At 44.5% G+C, this 18,702-nt stretch overlaps 2 protein-coding genes across 2 annotated transcripts; both read right to left on the bottom strand.

Annotated features, from left to right (window-relative positions):
* Window positions 1–130: 130 nt before the first annotated feature.
* On the bottom strand, window positions 131–6,894 carry LOC136430814 (organic cation transporter protein-like). Its single transcript, XM_066421794.1, has 9 exons — window positions 6,006–6,894; window positions 5,065–5,168; window positions 4,483–4,637; window positions 3,979–4,147; window positions 2,713–2,973; window positions 2,136–2,350; window positions 1,819–1,927; window positions 1,245–1,454; window positions 131–978 (listed from the first exon to the last, which is right to left on the bottom strand). The coding sequence occupies exons 1-9, from the start codon at window positions 6,444–6,446 to the stop codon at window positions 849–851; spliced, it is 1,794 nt and encodes a 597-aa protein (XP_066277891.1). The 5' UTR covers window positions 6,447–6,894; the 3' UTR covers window positions 131–848.
* A 2,339-nt stretch (window positions 6,895–9,233) lies between these two features.
* On the bottom strand, window positions 9,234–17,218 carry LOC136430813 (organic cation transporter protein-like). Its single transcript, XM_066421793.1, has 9 exons — window positions 16,188–17,218; window positions 14,941–15,044; window positions 12,769–12,923; window positions 12,193–12,361; window positions 11,642–11,902; window positions 11,072–11,286; window positions 10,764–10,872; window positions 10,188–10,397; window positions 9,234–9,921 (listed from the first exon to the last, which is right to left on the bottom strand). Exons 1-9 carry the CDS (start codon window positions 16,629–16,631, stop codon window positions 9,792–9,794), a joined length of 1,797 nt encoding a protein of 598 aa, XP_066277890.1. The 5' UTR covers window positions 16,632–17,218; the 3' UTR covers window positions 9,234–9,791.
* Window positions 17,219–18,702: the final 1,484 nt, after the last annotated feature.

The raw sequence follows: 18,702 nt of genomic DNA, 5'->3' as shown, positions 1-18,702 counted from the left end.
CCACCGCCAGGGTCCATCTATATAATAATAACATTAGTCCAGGCGGGATGCTTTTTCAAGTAGCTAATGGTAGGGCGATGCGGCTTCGCTAGGCTTGCGTTTTTTGGCCAAGCACACCGGGTCACTCCTACTCTTCTCGAATAGTGTATTGGGTTCTTATACGTGCAGAGGTTTGACACTTGAGGTTTATGCCCGAAGGTTCCTCATACACAGGGCCGCCGGCTTTACGTCACCATCATGACGAATGCAATCACTTACATTGGGCTTAAGAAGCTGCCATTTGTGCCCCAAACAAATTACAATATGCAAAACATTAGATGTACTACTTTATCAGATATTACTTCGTATATCCAAGGACATTATATATGTCCATGGTCAATCTTGAGCCTTTGTAAGCTGTACAACACATCCTAAGTAATAATTTTAAGAACATACACATGTACGCCAAAAACAATACCTCAATTTTTCATTGAGGTAATAAAGAGCTCATTCTGTAAACATATGTATTAGTGAAAACTCTATAAAACGCCATTTCATTTTGTTTTTGTGCATCTCTGCTCATATTGGAGTATTCTGGTACATTTCTAGCAAACTTTAACTTGTCCTCTAAAGACAAGTTTTGTAGTACATGTATTCTTTTGTATGTTATCATCACTTTATGCATGTGTTATTATCTATGTACTATCTATGTGGTGCCTGAACCAGCAAGGCTGCGTACTTTGTTGCATGTATGGCATTGTTACAATCTTTCTGCTTGTCTGTTTATTTTCTTTTGCATTAGAATTAAGACTCATCTTCTCTGTGCCTTTAAATGAAAGAATAGCTGTGAAAGTCAAAGGGAGTCCCATTCAAACAGTTGTTACCAGCTCCACCCATTCACACTGCGTCCTGTCCTCATACACGGCCCTGCCGTCAGCAAAAGTCTTTTTGGGAATGGCGGCAAAGTTGGACTTACACATGGGGGAGGGGGGTGACGCCCTGGAAAGAGAAAAACAGAAATTGCAAACCACATTGTCGAAAGACATTTATTATCATGATAGTAATGAAGGTAAGTAAAGACTCGCCAAAAACAGTTTCTCAAGCAACTGGATAAATTTCGTAAATGGTCAGACGTTTCGGACAGCATCCGCTATCTTTCGTCAGTGACTAAAGGGAAGAACCAGGCTCTTACGTAAAGACAGCTATAGTATATGGAACTTTCCACTAAGATTTCCGACACAACGACGTATTCTGTCTCAGCTTACCTCCCAAAGTTTTCCCCGTCCTCCAGAGTGTTGGGAAGCGGCACGCCGTGTGTTTCGGGCAGCACGGTGACGACCATGCTGGTGACGCAGGACAGCACGCCCAGCGTCAGCAGAGGGAGTGGCCGCCAGACGTTACCAAGGAGACTGAGGAACGGAGCCACGATCCCGCCCACCCGGGAGACCAGGATGGTGGTGCCGATCCCCATGTGTCTGTTGTATCGAACATATAGTACATCATGATAAGGGATTTTTATTTTAAAGGACATAATTCACGTTTTTATCGAAAAAAAACAAGCTTTTTCCAGTAGCCAATGATAGATGGGTCCAGAAAGGGACCAGAAACTGTTCTATCAATCTTTCAACTTAGCACAACTCCTAGGCAGTCTGTTCATAAATCTAAGGAACTTGTTCAGTGTTACGGTACTTTCATTTATAAACTTTATGATATCGGTTGTATGCAAAACTCTGATCCATGGAACCACTCGTTACTGCGAATAGGTTCGAAGCGAGGGATTCTCTGGCAACGCACCTTTGACTGTCAGATGCAGTGGTCATGGTTTAAGAATCCACTCACCTGACCACAGTCGGGAAGAGTTCTGTGCTGTAGATGTCGAGGATGGAGATTGTGCTGCTAACGCCAAACCTGCCCACTGTAGCTAGTGCTGTCGTCACCTGACCGAGGCCTGTATAATAGAAAAACATAAAATAGTGAAAAACATAAAGATCTGCGCCTCTATTGATTTCAATTGTGAAAGCGTAAGTCAGGAACTGTAAATCACTTACGAATCTTCTCTTTAGGTCACACAGTTAACATGTAAAGTGTCGTCAGAATGATTGGCCAGGTGAATGAAAAGTGGAGAAAGCAGTAATATGAACATGCCGTAATCTTACCGTTCGGAACGACTGCCGTGGCCACGCATGAGACTCCAGCGAGCAGGCTGAAGACAACAGCGGACCGCTTGCGGCCCCATCTTCGCATGGTCACCCCTGCCGTCAAAATGGAGACTGCTTCGACACATGCGCCGAGAATAAAGTTGACGTAATGGCTACCGGCCAACAGGGACGTTCCGAACAGGAGACCAACGTATACACAGACCGTGTTCAAACTGTGACACAGAAAGGAGGAAGGCAACATGGCCGTTAAACATGTATGGCGGGGAACATGCTGCTCATGTCTGACTTTCACTCAATCTCGAGCTCGTAATGCAGTAGGGCGGGCGAAGTATTATATATAAACGATTAATATGGAACTGAAGTTATGTTTCAATTTTAAAGGACAACAGACGTCCTAAGCTTTATATGGAATAAAAATCTATGGACATCAAAAGCCAAACAAATTTCTCAAACTCCCATTCTTCTGCTGACTTTACCTGTCATCGACCACACACCTGTTTTCTGCTGGACAAAGGTAATGGATGGATTGGCCATTTGATCGACTAGTCCAAAAACAACGCAACAGTCGGTTTACCTTGCGATAATCATCGCAACTGTGATCTTCCTCATGTTCGGCGTTCGGACAAGATCAAGTATGTTGTAGTTCCTCGTAGAGTCGCCAGGAATTCCATCCACTTCATCATTACTTCCACTTCCAGCTGCACTACTTTCCACGTACTCGTAGATTTTCGGAGACATCTCGACTCCGTTGTACTCGGCGATTCTCTGAATGGTTTTTCTCCACTGTTCTACCTTGTTGTTCAGGAGAAGCCACCGCGGAGATTCTGGTATAAACCTGGGCAAATGATTCCCAAAATATCTTACTTACAAAAACTTTTAGAGAAACAACAACCGACCTTTATACCAGCGGTGCACTGGTAAATGTGGGTGTTAGCAAAGGTTTAAAGATTTGACCAAGTAAAAAAAAAAAAGTGAACCCGAGAGCGGGTAAAGGTAGGATAAGAACTCTTTATAGAGAAAATTTCATTGAATGAGACGTGTAGAAATATGACGACTTTTCCACATGACTTTTTTTAAATATTTGTGCGTCATCTTTGCTTCTTTAACAACGAGTAATCCTATCTTAGGCCACAGCAAGTAAATGTTATGGATGACATCCTCCACAGACTCCAAAATTACTAAGATAGGGCGAAAAAAAAAACAAGGCGGGCAGAAAAACAAACAAGATTCCTATATTTTCAAATCTTGAGATCATAAATCTTGTTAAACAAGAATTGAGACGACGAAATATGATATCACGACCAACAGGTCTTTTGTTCCTGTATTCAACCAATGAGGTTTCATATATAATATAAAACCTCCTTGATTCAACAGTTAACATGTCCTTGTAGATGTGAATACATCTCAATAGACTAACTACAACAAATGCAGAAAAGACTAGACCCCCATCCCCATTATTTATATAATGTCCTTGCTATAAAAATTGCAGAAAACAGCTTGTTATTATACCAACATGGGCAGGAACTGCACTGGGTATTCATATGCAACGAAACACCTTAGACTATCAATATTAAACTGTTCTTGAAGATGTTTATACAGCTCAATTAACTAGAACAAACGCAGAAAACAGCTTGTCATACCATCATGGGCAGGAACTACACTGGGTATTCATATGCAATGAAACACCTTAGACTGCCAACGTTTACGACATATTTGCCCATTTTTGGCATGTTGACCACCGTCGGAGGGCAATGAAATTTCTTGTTTTTTATTTCGAAATCAGGCGAAAATTAATGAGCGCGCTGATGTCATCCATAAAAATTACTTGCTGTGGCCTTACCACCAAGCTATGAGTGACAGCACCCCTGGCGATGTTATTGCGAGTTGCAGGATCCACCAGTCTCTGATGACGTAAGCCAGAGTACCCAGAAGCGCGTAACCAACTGAGGGAGCAAGGGCTGTACAAATCCCGAATGCCATTCGCCACGATATTCCTATTGTCTCCATCCCTAAAATATCATAAAGGAACGTTTAGCTCAATCTTAATGATGTAGATCAGAATAGTTAACCCATATAATCAATACACTTGGTAAATTAACATAGTCACCGCCTCTATTACAAAGGGTAAATGTGGCTTGAATGACAGTAAATTATTCATGAATAATTATGGCGCTTGTTAAAAAGATTACTAAAACTAACATTAACAGAAGTACAAATATTGGCAAAAATTGACATGCATTATAAAATGTGTAAAAACTCAATCTCAACAGCGCAAGGAGTCTAGTAGAGACTAACTACTTCCTTACATACCGTTTGTATTAAATCAACTTCAGGCTATCTGTACCTGTGACCAGTGTAGTGAATTGCAGTCCGTTCTGTGCGGCTCCCAGAATGAACCGCAGGGCGATGAAGGCTGCCAGGTTGGACGTGAAGGCGAGGCCAGTGCCGCACGTCACCAGCAGCAGGACGCACACCAGTAACGTCCGACGGCGGCCGCATCTGTAAGGTAGGACACCTGTCATGAATAGCTGTACCTGCAAGTTAGGATATCTTTCAAGAATAGCTACACCTGTAAGGTAGGACACCTGTCATGAACAGCTGCGCCTGTAAGGTAGGAAAATGAACAGCTGCACTTGTAAGGTAGGACATGAACAGCTGCACCTGTAAGGTAGGATATGAATAGCTGCACATATAAGGTAGGACATGAACAGCTGCACCTGTAAGGTAGGACATGAACAGCTGCACCTGTAAGGTAGGACATGAACAGCTGCACCTGTAATGTAGGGCCGATGATGAACAGCTGTCATTCGTGGTCTCACCGTTGAGCCTTCGGTGCCCTGTAACTTACCTCATGTCGCTACCTGAAGACCCTAAATCAAATGGAAGTGAGTCGGAAACGTGGACTTAGCTACTGTAACTGACGTACCTGTCAGATAGGACTCCGAAGACAAGACCGCCGATGCCACACCCCGCCATGAACATGGACTGCGCCAACTCCCGTAACCAGGCTCTCTCACACACCAGGTCGTGCTAAAGGGGTGAGGATAAAAAAGCGGGTATCTAACTGGGTCGCTCCTATTTGCGGAAGACGTTCTCGTCTGAAATTGCGATTTTTTTGAAAATTTCAAAATATTCGCAATCTACGAAATGGTGCTAAAAGGCGCCGATAGGTCAACAGGCACAATTTATTCTTCAAAAATGAATATGCCAGTTCCAAGGTTTGTTTGCTTGAATCTTTGTTCATTCATGAGAAGCTCAAATCGGTATGCAACCCGCTTTCCACCACGGCCACGAGGGAAGAGGTAAGGGTCAGACAAATATAAGAGAAATACAGATTACATCATTCAAGTCCTAATAAATCTATAAAGATGTATCGTTACACATGCAGAGAAGTATTTTTTAATGCGTTTTAATCTTTGTACGTTGTGTTGAATTCACTGGCAACACTGCGAATTCCAATAACCTGCTCAGTCCATGTGTCTCGACACTTGGGTCGCCAAGCTAAGGCATTTGCAATACAAACAGACAGTGTTTATCTAATTTGTTTGCCTGCTTGTTTGCTTGCACGAGTCAGCAGGCCTCATTGGCCTATAATCGTATGCATGTAGTTCAGGGAGGTTTGACATAATTGTCACATCATTACTGATCAGATCTATTCGTACCGGAAACAGACAAAATGCACAGTCCGCAAAAAAATATGGAATGCCTATCAAAACCGGTCTGCGTATGCCTTTAGCGTCTAGAGTTATTCTGTAAACAACATGTGGGCACGTTTGCTTGGGTCTTTGGTTCTGAAGAAACGTCCCTCCACACGAACTTCGGGGACTTTATCGGCCACGTTTCACACCGGCAAAACGTCTCACCTACCTGCATGACAACACTGTTGTGATACTGGCTCCTGTCGTATTCCCACCCGTCAGTACAGCCCGTGGTACTATTTCTGAAGTCCCATCCACTCGCACAGCCTACAGTGGTCATGCTGCCATGCTGCGAGTCCTCAGGGCACCTCGTGGTAGTAAAATTCCCAGAAATGACCTCTCTGCTGTATTTCCTACAGCTGCTGAGTCTCCACGTTCCGTCCACCTCTTCCATCGGGATGCTGAAGTTGAGTGCCTCGGGCCATGTCGTGTTGTTCGCCGAGAGACCTGTCTCTGCCACCCGGCAGTGGTGATTGGGGATGGCGCCGATGAACGTCATGACGGCTATGTGCAGCCCAGTCTGGATGGATCCAAGGACCAGTAACAACGCTGTTCGTCGCTGAAATGGACCGAAATCTCCAAGATATTGTAGAATCGCATCGTACTCCATCTTGTCTGCTAAACCTCCGACGAATCTTAGAGCTACCCAAATCTTATACACTAGAGTCCAAAGGTCGCCCAACCCGCCGCTATGCCACGAGAGTGCTATGCAGTCTTCGTTTCCTTCCGCGAGAAAATGGAGACCGTTCCATCACTTCGGGGGTCGACACGCATTTATGACCCTTTATCCCTCGATTACATTATTGATTCATTGGGAGTAAAAGCACATCAAGGACAAAGAAAGGGTACAGAGACAATAGCCTGGAGTCCAGCCTTGTTAGATTTGACTACTCTCCAAGCAGAGGTTGGTGGGGAAGATTGTAACCTTTTTATCCTGTCCACCAACAAGAAAACGGGGCACAGGACAAAATGTCACAATCTTCCCCACCAACCTCTGCTTGGAGAGTAAGCTTTGACACCGCCCGCTCCCAACATCGGTACCCCGCGGGGTAGCAATGTTGGGAGCGGACCAAAGATACCCTTTTTCGTAAGGCGTAATGCAGCCTTTTTCGTCTTCGTAATCCGTAGGCAGGTGCGCCCAAAATCGACGTACTTTGTAATCAGTACATAAGCCGTAACGCGTAATTGTTTATTGTTATTCATTGCCACTCCCATGTCAGAGGTGAATCTTCGAGATTCCAATAGTTTGATTCACAATAAGCTCCAGAGCGACCAGACAGGTTCGACTTCATTTAATGCAAAAGTAATGCCGTGGCGGATCATCATTAAGATATCTCTAACATTATCATCTGATGTGTGCCTCAGAAGTGGGAATATATTTACTGTACAAATTCTAGATCTCTGAGGAACTTTTGCATTGCGACGTAGAAAGTTATATATATGTGTACTAGTTACACTTTTTTCATATTAGTAGGCATGTGCTGGCATGGCTGCTAACTCTGTTTGAAAAGACTAGAACAGTTTTCTACGCTTTCTGACAGGCTTTCTCGCACTGAATGCTTCTTCGGGTTTTCAGCTGCCACACGTTGTGCTCAAAATTTACGAAAAAGCTGTTCGGAAAGTTGTTTACTAGTATTTGGGTTGCAAAATACATATACGTGTCAAGGACATTATATAGGAATGGGGCGGGGTAGTTGGTTTGGTACGTAATGGACGCCACCATGCCAGATTATGAATTACAGTCACTGTCAGCGTATTTGGATTAATGTTGCCACGGGGGCACAAAATTGGCGTCTTTTACAAGAGCGCACGTCAGGTTACCATGTTGCCATTGGTTAAGCCATAACATTGCAAAATGAGACCGTACTTCCTTCAAATACGTTGGAGTGGAGTTGAGAGAACTTAGACGTATGTGATAGCATTGGTCCCTCATAACGTCACACTATTATTTCTAAATACACGAAAATAGAAATTTCCACCACCAAAGGTCTTCCTTCATAAGCAAGCTGTGGTGTGGCCTCCCATTTCAGTTATGAAAGTTCGCAGTTCAATAGTGCCTCGTATCATAAGTTAACAAAAAGGTTAGACTCCATTTGATACAGACGTCATTGTGTGCGACCTAACGTCAGTCTAGACTTGGTCATTACCAGTAAGTATTCTCTGTGGTAACTACTATCAGTTCAATGTCTCAATACTGTATCACTCATGCGTTTAATGCAAAGAACTAAGTTAGGATGCTTTTCAAGTAATCGAGTCAAGACGATCACCAGCTCTGACGCAAGAGTTCAGCTTCTAGGTGTGTGAGTTTTGACTGAGAATTTAGGGTAGAGCGTAGAGAGACTAACTGAATTTAGCGTCATATGTAGCTCCAGAATTTAGCGTCGAGCGTTCTCGGGACACCCCCCCCCCCCTACCCCCAAGGAGGTGTCCGCAAAAGCAGGTATTCAACATGATATCGATCGTTTTGACACAGAACTAGATAGTTGAATCTTGTGTAAAGTGTTAGAGCAGGTGTTCCATATTTTATGGGCCCCCGTGCTAATCTGGGCCCCCCTCCACATCTGCTTGGAATCTGCGTGACCCCAAAACTACGAAGGCCCACAGCGACATAACACAATCCTGTGTTGAAAATAGATAGATATACGTACATTAAGTTTAGCTAAGTGTTACGTGTATCAGACAAAACAACTTACACCCCCACTGCTAAAACATTGTTTTAACACTGTAATACTAGACAAGTACTAGACTATCTCAATACCTTTCAGAAGCCATGAAATTTTTCATCATTTGTGGCTCTTTACAAAAGGCTTGTTTCCGTGAAAGAAAACCACTTCAATAGATATTGCCAGCAAATATATTCCAAGTTTATCCTTAGATGTAGTCCGTAGATGTCTACAGGGTCAAGGAGGGGGGGGGGGGGGGGGTCCCAACAGCGGCTATGGTATTGTTGCTTTGGGTACCCGTGATGTTTTGAGGCCCCCTTAGTCGGGTCCAATACTTTCGAGGCTTGTTCCTTAAAATACAAGAACGGATCTTTCCTAGAATCATATTCCATCTGTTTCCATTTATAACATCAAGGAGGGGGGGGGGGCGAATCTCAACGGAGCGGCCATGGTATTTTGGGCCCCCTTGCCATGATGATTTGGGCCCCCCTCTGCAGAGAACAATGCCTTGGAGACTTGTTTCTTAAAATCAGAGGAGACAAAGAGAATGTTCCTACAATTATATTCCGTCTGTTTCCAAAGCAGAAGTCCGTATATTATAAGTTCAAGGAGGGGGACCGAATGGAGCGGCCATGGTATTTTGGGCCCCCCTTGCCATGATGATTTGGGGCCCCCCCTCCGTAGGGACCAACACCTTCGAGATTTGTTCCTTTAAATCAGAGGAGACAAAGAGATGTTCCTACAATCATATTCCATTTGTTTCGTGTAGTACTTACACTGTATCGTTTCCTTGGATTGCAATCGTAACAACACTCAGATTAAAGCAACTTTACATTGTTGTGTAATACATTACAGAATCACATTCCTAAGAATAACACACACGCCAAAAACAATACCTCAATTTTTCATTGAGGTAATAAAGAGCTCATTCTGTAAACACATGTATTAGTGAAAACTCTATAAAACGCCATTTTATTTTGTTTTTGTGAACCTCTGCTCATATTGGAGTATTCTGGTACATTGCTAGCAAACTTTAACTTGTCCTTTAAAGACAAGTTTTGTAGTACATGTATCCTTTTGTATGTTGTCATCACTTTATGCATGTGTTATTATCTATCATAGATACTTTCTATGTGGTGCCTGAACCAGCAAGGCTGTGTTCTTTGTTGCATGTATGGCATTGTTGCAATCTTTCTGCTTGTCTGTTTATTTTCTTTTGCATTAGAATTAAGACTCATCTTCTCTGTGCCTTTAAATGAAAGAATAGCTGTGAAAGTCAAAGGGAGTCCCATTCAAACAGTTGTTACCAGCTCCACCCATTCACACTGCGCCCTGTCCTCATACACGGCCCTGCCGTCAGCAAAAGTCTTTTTGGGAATGGCGGCAAAGTTGGACTTACACATGGGGGAGGGGGGTGACGCCCTGGAAAGAGAAAAACAGAAATTGCAAGCCACATTGCCGGAAGACATTTATTATCATGATAGTAATAAAGGTATGTAAAGACTCGCCAAGAACAGTTACTCAAGCAACTGGATGAATTTCGTAAATAGTCAGACGTTTCGGACAGCATCCGCTATCTTTCGTCAGTGACTAAAGGGAAGAACCAGGCTCTTACGTAAAGACAGCTATAGTATATGGAACTTTCCACTAAGATTTCCGACACAACGACGTATTCTGTCTCAGCTTACCTCCCAAAGTTTTCCCCGTCCTCCAGAGTGTTGGGAAGCGGCACGCCGTGTGTTTCGGGCAGCACGGTGACGACCATGCTGGTGACGCAGGACAGCACGCCCAGCGTCAGCAGAGGGAGTGGCCGCCAGACGTTACCAAGGAGACTGAGGAACGGAGCCACGATCCCGCCCACCCGGGAGACCAGGATGGTGGTGCCGATCCCCATGTGTCTGTTGTATCGAACATGTAGTACATCATGATAAGGGATTTTCATTTTAAAGGACATAATTCACGTTTTTCTCGAAATCAAAAAACTTTTTCCAGTAGCCAATGATAGATGGGTCCAGAAAGGGTCCAGAAACTGTTCTATCAATCTTTCAACTTAGCACAACTCCTAGGCAGTCTGTTCATAAAGCTAAGGAACTTGTTCAGTGTTACGGTGCTTTCATTTATAAACCACTTTATGATATCAGTTGTATGCAAAACTCTGATCCATGGAACCACTCGTTACTGCGAATAGGTTCGAAGCGCGGGATTCTCTGGCAACGCACCTTTGACTGTCAGATGCAGTGGTCAAGGTTTTAGAATCCACTCACCTAACCACAGTCGGGAAGAGTTCTGTGCTGTAGATGTCGAGGATGGAGATTGTGCTGCTAACGCCAAACCTGCCCACTGTAGCTAGTGCTGTCGTCACCTGACCGAGGCCTGTATAATAGAAAATAGTGAAAAACATAAAGATCTGCGCCTCTGTTGATTTCAATTGTGAAAACGTAAGTCAGGAACTGTAAATCACTTACGAATCTCTCTTTAGGTCACACAGTTAACATGTAAAGTGTCGTCAGAATGATTGGCCAGGTGAATGAAAAGTGGAGAAAGCAATAATATGAACATGCCGTAATCTTACCGGTCGGAACGACTGCCGTGGCCACGCATGAGACTCCAGCGAGCAGGCTGAAGGCAACAACGGACCGCTTGCGGCCCCATCTTCGCATGGTCACCCCTGCCGTCAAAATGGAGACTGCTTCGACACATGCGCCGAGAATGAAGTTGACGTAATGGCTACCGGCCAACAGGGACGTTCCGAACAGGAGACCAACGTAAACACAGATCGTGTTCAAACTGTGACACAGAAAGGAGGAAGACAACATGGCCGTTAAACATGTATGGTGGGGAACATGCTGCTCATGTCTGACTTTCACTCAATCTCGAGCTCGTAATGCAGTAGGGCGGGCGAAGTATTATATATAAACGATTAATATGGAACTGAAGTTATGTTTCAATTTTAAAGGACGTCCTTATCTTTATACGGAATAAAAATCTATGGACATCAAAAGCCAAACAAATTTCTCAAACTCCCATTCTTCTGCTGACTTAACCTGTCATCGACCACACACCTGTTTTCTGCTGGACAAAGGTAATGGATGGATTGGCCATTTGATCGACTAGTCCAAAAACAACGCAACAGTCGGTTTACCTTGCGATAATCATCGCAACTGTGATCTTCCTCATGTTCGGCGTTCGGACAAGATCAAGTATGTTGTAGTTCCTCGTAGAGTCGCCAGGAATTCCATCCACTTCATCATTACTTCCACTTCCAGCTGTACAACTTTCCACGTACTCGTACATTTTCGGAGACATCTCGACTCCGTTGTACTCGGCGATTCTCTGAATGGTTTTTCTCCACTGTTCTACCTTGTTGTTCAGGAGAAGCCAGCGCGGAGATTCTGGTATAAACCTGGGCAAATGATTCCAAACATATCTTACTTACAAAAACTTTTAGAGAAACAACAACCAATCCTTATACCAGCGGTGCACTGGTAAATGTGGGTGTTAGCAAAGGTTTAAAGATTTGATCAAGTTAAAAAAAAAGTGAACCTGAAAGCGGGTAAAGGCAGGATAACAATTCTTTATAGAAAACATTTCATTGAATGAGTCGTGTAGAAATATGACGACTTTTCCACATGCATTTTTGGAAATATTTGTACGTCATCTTTGCTTCTTTAACAACGAGTAATCCTATCTTACCACCAAGCTATGAGTGACAGCACCCCTGGCGATGTTATTGCGAGTTGCAGGATCCGCCAGTCTCTGATGACGTAAGCTAGAGTACCCAGAAGCGCGTAACCAACTGAGGGAGCAAGGGCTGCACAAATCCCGAATGCCATTCGCCGCGATATTCCTATTGTCTCCATCCCTAAAATATCATAAAGGAACGTTTAGCTCAATCTTGATGATGTTGATCATAATAGCTATTAACCCATATGTAATAAGGACGAAATTCGGGTTGTGTTGCCCGCGAGATCCTTACCGAATAAAATCATCAATGACATATAATCAATACACTTGGTTAACTAACATAGTCACCGCCTCTATTACAAAGGGTAAATGTGGCCTGAATGACCGTAAATTAATCATAAATAATTATGGTGAAAACTTTTTTAAAAGATTATTACTGCTGAAACTAAGATTTACAGAACTGCAAACTTTGGAAAAGATGGCATGCGTTTTAAAATGTGTAAAAATCAAATCTGAACAGCTCAAGGAGTCTAATAGGGACTAACACTTCCATACATACAGTTTCTATGTAAGCAATATCTGTACCTGTGACCAGTGTAGTGAACTGCAGTCCGTTCTGTGCGGCTCCCAGAACGAACCGCAGGGCGATGAAGGCTGCCAGGTTGGACGTAAAGGCAAGGCCAGTGCCACACGTCACCAGCAGCAGGACGCACACCAGTAACGTCCGATGGCGGCCGCATCTGTAAGGTAGGACATGAACAACTGCATCTGTAAGGTATAACACAAACAGCTAGCTGCATCTATACGGTAGGACATCTGCAATGAACAGCTGCATCTGTATGGTACGACTTCTGCCATGAACAGCTGCATCTGTACGGTAGGACATCTGCCATGAACAGCTTCACCTGTAAGGTAGGACACGAACAGCTGCATCTGTAAGGTAGGACACGAACAGCTGCATCTGTAAGGTAGGACATGAACAGCTGCATCTGTTAGGTAAGACATTAACAGCTGCATCTGTAAGGTAAGACATAAACAGCTACACCTGTAAGGTACGACATCTGTCATGAGCAGCTTCACCTGTAAGGTAGGACACGAACAGCTGCATCTGTAAGGTAGGACATGAACAGCTGCATCTGTAAGGTAAGACATGAACAGCTGCATCTGTAAGGTTGGACATAAACAGCTGAATCTGTAAGGTAAGACATGAACAGCAGCATCTGTAAGGTAAGACATAAACAGCTGCATCTGTAAGGTTGGACATAAACAGCTGAATCTGTAAGGTAAGACATCTGTCATGAACAGCTTCACCTGTAAGGTAGGACACGAACAGCTGCATATGTAAGGTAAGACATGAACAGCAGCATCTGTAAGGTAGGACATAAACAGCTGCATATGTAAGGTAGGACATAAACAGCTGCATCTGTAAGGTAAGACATGAACAGCTTCACCTGTAAGGTAAGACATGAACAGCTGCATCTGTAAGGTAGGACACGAACAGCTGCACCTGTAAGGTAGGGCACGAACAGCTGCACCTGTAAGGTAGGGCACGAACAGCTGCATCTGTAACGTAGGGCACGAACAGCTGCACATGTAAGGTAAGACATGAATAGCTGCATCCGTAAGGTAGGACACGAACAGCTGCATCTGTAACGTAGGGCACGAACAGCTGCATCTGTAAGGTAGGACATGAACAGCTGCATCTGTAAGGTAGGACATGAACAACTGCATCTGAAAGGTAGGACTCGAACAGTTGCACCTGTAATGCTAGGGTCACATTTTCCAGCCGGGGCCCGGCCGGGCTGTTTCCGGAAACGAAAAATCAAAAGTGTATATCAATAGATATGCACAAGCTATGTTCTTAGATAATTCTGGCACGTTTTGTGCTTTTAATGGTCTTTTATATCATACTTTACGTTCCCGAAGACTGCCTGGCCGGGCCCCGGATTGGAAATGTGACCCAAGCATAAGGTAGGAAACAGCTGCACCTGTAAGGTAGGACACGAACAGCTGCACCTGTAACGTAGGGCACGAACAGCTGCATCTGTAAGGTAGGACACGAACAGCTGCACCTGTAAGGCAGGACACGAACAGCTGCACCTGTAAGGTAGGACACGAACAGCTGCATCTGTAAGGTAGGACACCAACAGCTGCACCTGTAAGGTAGGACACGAACAGCTGCATCTGTAAGGTAGGACACCAACAGCTGCACCTGTAAGGTAGGACTCGAACAGTTGCACCTGTAAGGTAAGACACGAACAGCTGCATCTGTAAGGTAGGACACCAACAGCTGCACCTGTAAGGTAGGACACGAACAGCTGCACGAGTAAGGTAGGACACGAACAGCTGCACCTGTAAGGCAGGACACGAACAGCTGCACCTGTAAGGTAGGACTCGAACAGCTGCATCTGTAAGGTAAGACACGAACAGCTGCATCTGTAAGGTAGGACACCAACAGCTGCACCTGTAAGGTAGGACACGAACAGCTGCACGAGTAAGGTAGGACACGAACAGCTGCACCTGTAAGGCAGGACACGAACAGCTGCACCTGTAAGGTAGGACACGAACAGCTGCACCTGTAAGGTAGGACACGAACAGCTTCATCTGTAAGGTAGGGCCGATGATGAACAGCTGTCATTCGTGGTCTCACCGTTGAGCCTTCAGTGCCCTGCCACTTACGTCATGTTGCTACCTGAAGACCCAAAATCAAATGAAAGTGAGTCGGAAATTTTGCGTAGACTCGGTTAACTGACGTACCTGTCAGATAGGACTCCGAAGACAAGACCTCCTGTTGCCACCCCCGCCATGAACATGGACTGCGCCAGCTCTCGTAACCAGGCTCTCTCACACACCAGGTCGTGCTAAAGGGGTGAGGTACAAAATATCTCACTGGTTCGCGCCTGTTTGCGGAAGATGTTCTCGTCTGAAATTTGCGATTTTTTTGAAAATTCCAAAATATTCGCAATCTACGAACTGGCGCTAAAAGCTTAAAGGCGCCAATAGGTCAACAAGCACAATTTATTCTGCAAAACGTAATATGCCAGTTTCAAGGTTTGTTTGCTTGAAACTTTGTTCATTCATTAGAAGCTCAAATCGGTATGCAGCCCGCTTTCCATTGCGGGCATGAGGGACGAGGTAAGGGTACCGGTCTGCAGACAAATATAAGAGAAATACAGATTACACCATTCAAGTCCTAATAAATCTATAAACATGTATCGTTACACATGCAGAGAACAAAACACTTTGGTCGCTGCAAATCTCTTTTTAATACATTTTAATCTTTGTACGTTGTGCTGAATTCACTGGCAACACTGCGAATTCCAATAACCTGCCCAGCTGGCAGCTGGGCATAATACTTAATGCCTCTCGCGTCAGTGTGACCGTAAGGAAAAATTGTCGCAATTTTTGTCGTAAACAGGTGCGGCCCATCGAGATACCCGCTTAGTGTTTCATCGTGAATGGCAATAAAAATCCTTCTCCGCTCAAAACCTTTATGATTTAAGTACTTTCATGCTTGTAGGCCGGCGGGTCCAACTCTACAAAGTATACGTTACGTTACGTTAAGTGTTAACTTCTTGGAGATTAGTCTGCCTTGGACTAGCTACCCATGTGTCTCGACACGTGGGTCGCCAAGGCATTGGCAATACAAATCTTATTTGTTTGCTTGCACGAGTCAACATGCCTCCTTGGCCTAGAATCGTATTCATGTGGTTCAGGGAGGTTTCTCAGTTGACATCATATTACTGATCAGATCTATTCGTACTGGAAACAGACAAAATACACAGTCCGCAAAAAGATATGGTATACCCATCGAAACCGGTCTGCATATGCCTTAGCGTCTAGTTTTTGTCCAGTTATACAGTATATGAGATGTCGTTGGTTACAATGAGTTATTCTGAAAACCAAATGTGGACATCACGGTTCGGGTTTTTGGTTGTGAAGATACGTCCTTCCACATGAACTTCGGAGACTTTATCGGCCACGTATCACACAAAACGTCTCACCTGCATGACAACACTGTTGTGATACTGGCTCCTGTCGTACTCCCACCCGTCAGTACAGCCCGTGGTACTCCTATTTCTGAAGTCCCATCCACTCGCACAGCCTACAGTGAACATGCTGCCATGCTGCGAGTCCTCAGGGCACCTCGTGGTAGTAAAATTCCCAGAAATGACCTCTCTGCTGTATTTCCTACAGCTGCTGAGTCTCCACGTTCCGTCCACCTCTTCCATCGGGATGCTGACGTTCAGCGCCTCGGACCATGTCGTGTTGTCGGCCGAGAGACCTGTCTCTGCCACCCGGCAGTGGTGATTGGGGATGGCGCCGATGAACGTCATGACGGCGATGTGTAGCCCAGTCTGCATGGATCCAAGGACCAGTAAAAACGCTGTTCGTCGCTGAAATGGACCGAAATCTCCAAGATATTGTAGAATCGCATCGTACTCCATCTTGTATTGTGTCTGCTAAACCTCCGACGGATCTTAGAGCTGCCCAAATCTTATACACTAGAGTACAAAGGTCGCCCAACCAGCCGCTACGCCACGAGAGTGCTATGCAGTCTTCGTTTCCTTCCGCGAGAGAATGTAGACCGTTCCATGACTTCGGGGGTCGACACGCATTTATGACCCTTTATCCCTCGATTACATTATTGATAGGAAAACGATAGACCATTGGTTAAATTTTTCATTGGGAGTAAAAAAAGTTATGAATCGTATTCAAAGTTATGGTTGTAGAATCGGAGTCTACAAACAATCATGTATTTTCCTAATGTCAACTCATTTACAATGTCTAAGCTTCAATTATAACGCCTTAGAAAAGTTTGAACCAATGGTCTATCGTTTTCCTATCAATAGTGTAACCGAGGAACAAATCCAGGTTCTTTTTGATGCCGCATTGAAGACTAGCACATCAAGGACAAAGAAAGGGTAAAAATGTCACAATCTTCCCCACCAACCTCTGCTTGGAGAGTAAGCTTTGACACCGTCCGCTCCCAACATCGGTACCCCGCAGTGTAGCAATGTTGGGAGCGGGCCAAAGATACACAGTCCACTTCTAATAATCGGAACCGGTTCCGAACCGGATCGGTTGTCTTTAGACCTACGGGCGGAAGGGCAGTGCACCACCCGTGGTGCAAGATATTACAGTCGCTCCTCTCATATTTCTTATGTTTGCTACAAGCGTTTTCTGGCATATGAAATAGTACGGGCCCAACAAAAAAAGGAGGATGAGACGCATGTACAGGGACAGGCAAGACCAGGCTTGAACCCGCCGGCGTTCGTCCTCGCCGCGCTGGCTGTACTGCAAGCCGGGCACGTTGATCGGGTCATAGGAGAACACCAAAGAAGAAGCTGCCACGGGTGGCAGGCCATTGCACTTGAAACATTCGAAAACTTTCAATGACTATTGCACAAATGTTTCAGAATGAGGAAAATATGCTTCTATTGCTAGCGCAGACTTATTAGCATATCATTATCATGACCCCGAAAGCGGTCTCGGAGCCAGTTTCCTCTTTACACACAGAGAGAAACCGCATCGACCCCCCGCTGATGTGGACTAGACCAGGGTTGGGATGTGGTCTGGTGCGGTTCCTGGAGAAACCGGATTCTCCTCTTTAGACTGGGAACGGGAGGCGAACTAGTCCAGTTAAAGTGGACTAGTTCGGGTAAAGTAGACTCAGTGTAAAGCCACCCTTAATAAGGCTACAGAGACAAGGCTTCACGTACACGTCACTGCGCAGGGCCTAGGGGACTCTCCTGTGGGGATTGACTGTAACTACACGATGCTGGCTCAACATAGGAAAGAACTTCTGTTCATTTCGGTCTCAATCGAGGTTCTTTCCTATATTGCTCTCCTGAATTAAACTGCTTTACCTCTAAATTCTCCGATAAAAAGATAAGCATTGGAATGAGAAATCATTTAATATACGTTCGCGTTCTTTCCAAGTGAATCGATTTTCGGAGATCGTCTAGATCTCTGACTTAATTTGATGAGGACCGAAATGTGTGGAAAATTGGGTTAACTTCGGCGGGCGCCATGCTGACTACAAAACTGAAGCAAACATAATTTCGTGACTCCTCATTGCCTTCATAAATATCGACTCGTCACCCGGGGGAGACCTCTAGTTCCGGCAGATCTGCGATGATGGTTCCCTTATTGTGTTTTGTTATGTTATTTTGAAAAACCAATAAAATAAATGAATAAAAAGATCTGCGATGATATATCTATAACTTTATTTGCAAACTATTGCCCGAAGTATAATTGCAAGGGGATACACAGAAAAGACAACGTACGAGGGTGGAAAGAATCTCCTTGTAGTTTTACCGTATACCATTGGCTGTTCTTTGACTTGAGTCTAGAATACAAATTGAGAAATTCTAAACTCCAGAAATTTGCGGTACGTTTAGCAGAAATTTGTGAAACCTTTGCAAAACCTGAGTTGGTTCGAAGAACTGTTCGCTGCGTAATGAACAATTGTCTGGACTCTCGGATTGCGGAAATTCTTCCGCAGGAGAAATCCAG

The sequence above is a fragment of the Branchiostoma lanceolatum genome, chromosome 3, assembly GCF_035083965.1.
Source record: "Branchiostoma lanceolatum isolate klBraLanc5 chromosome 3, klBraLanc5.hap2, whole genome shotgun sequence".
In the NCBI taxonomy this organism is placed as follows: domain Eukaryota; kingdom Metazoa; phylum Chordata; class Leptocardii; order Amphioxiformes; family Branchiostomatidae; genus Branchiostoma; species Branchiostoma lanceolatum.
Note: the sequence above shows the minus strand (reverse complement) of the source record. Positions and strands in the feature narration are given on the sequence as shown.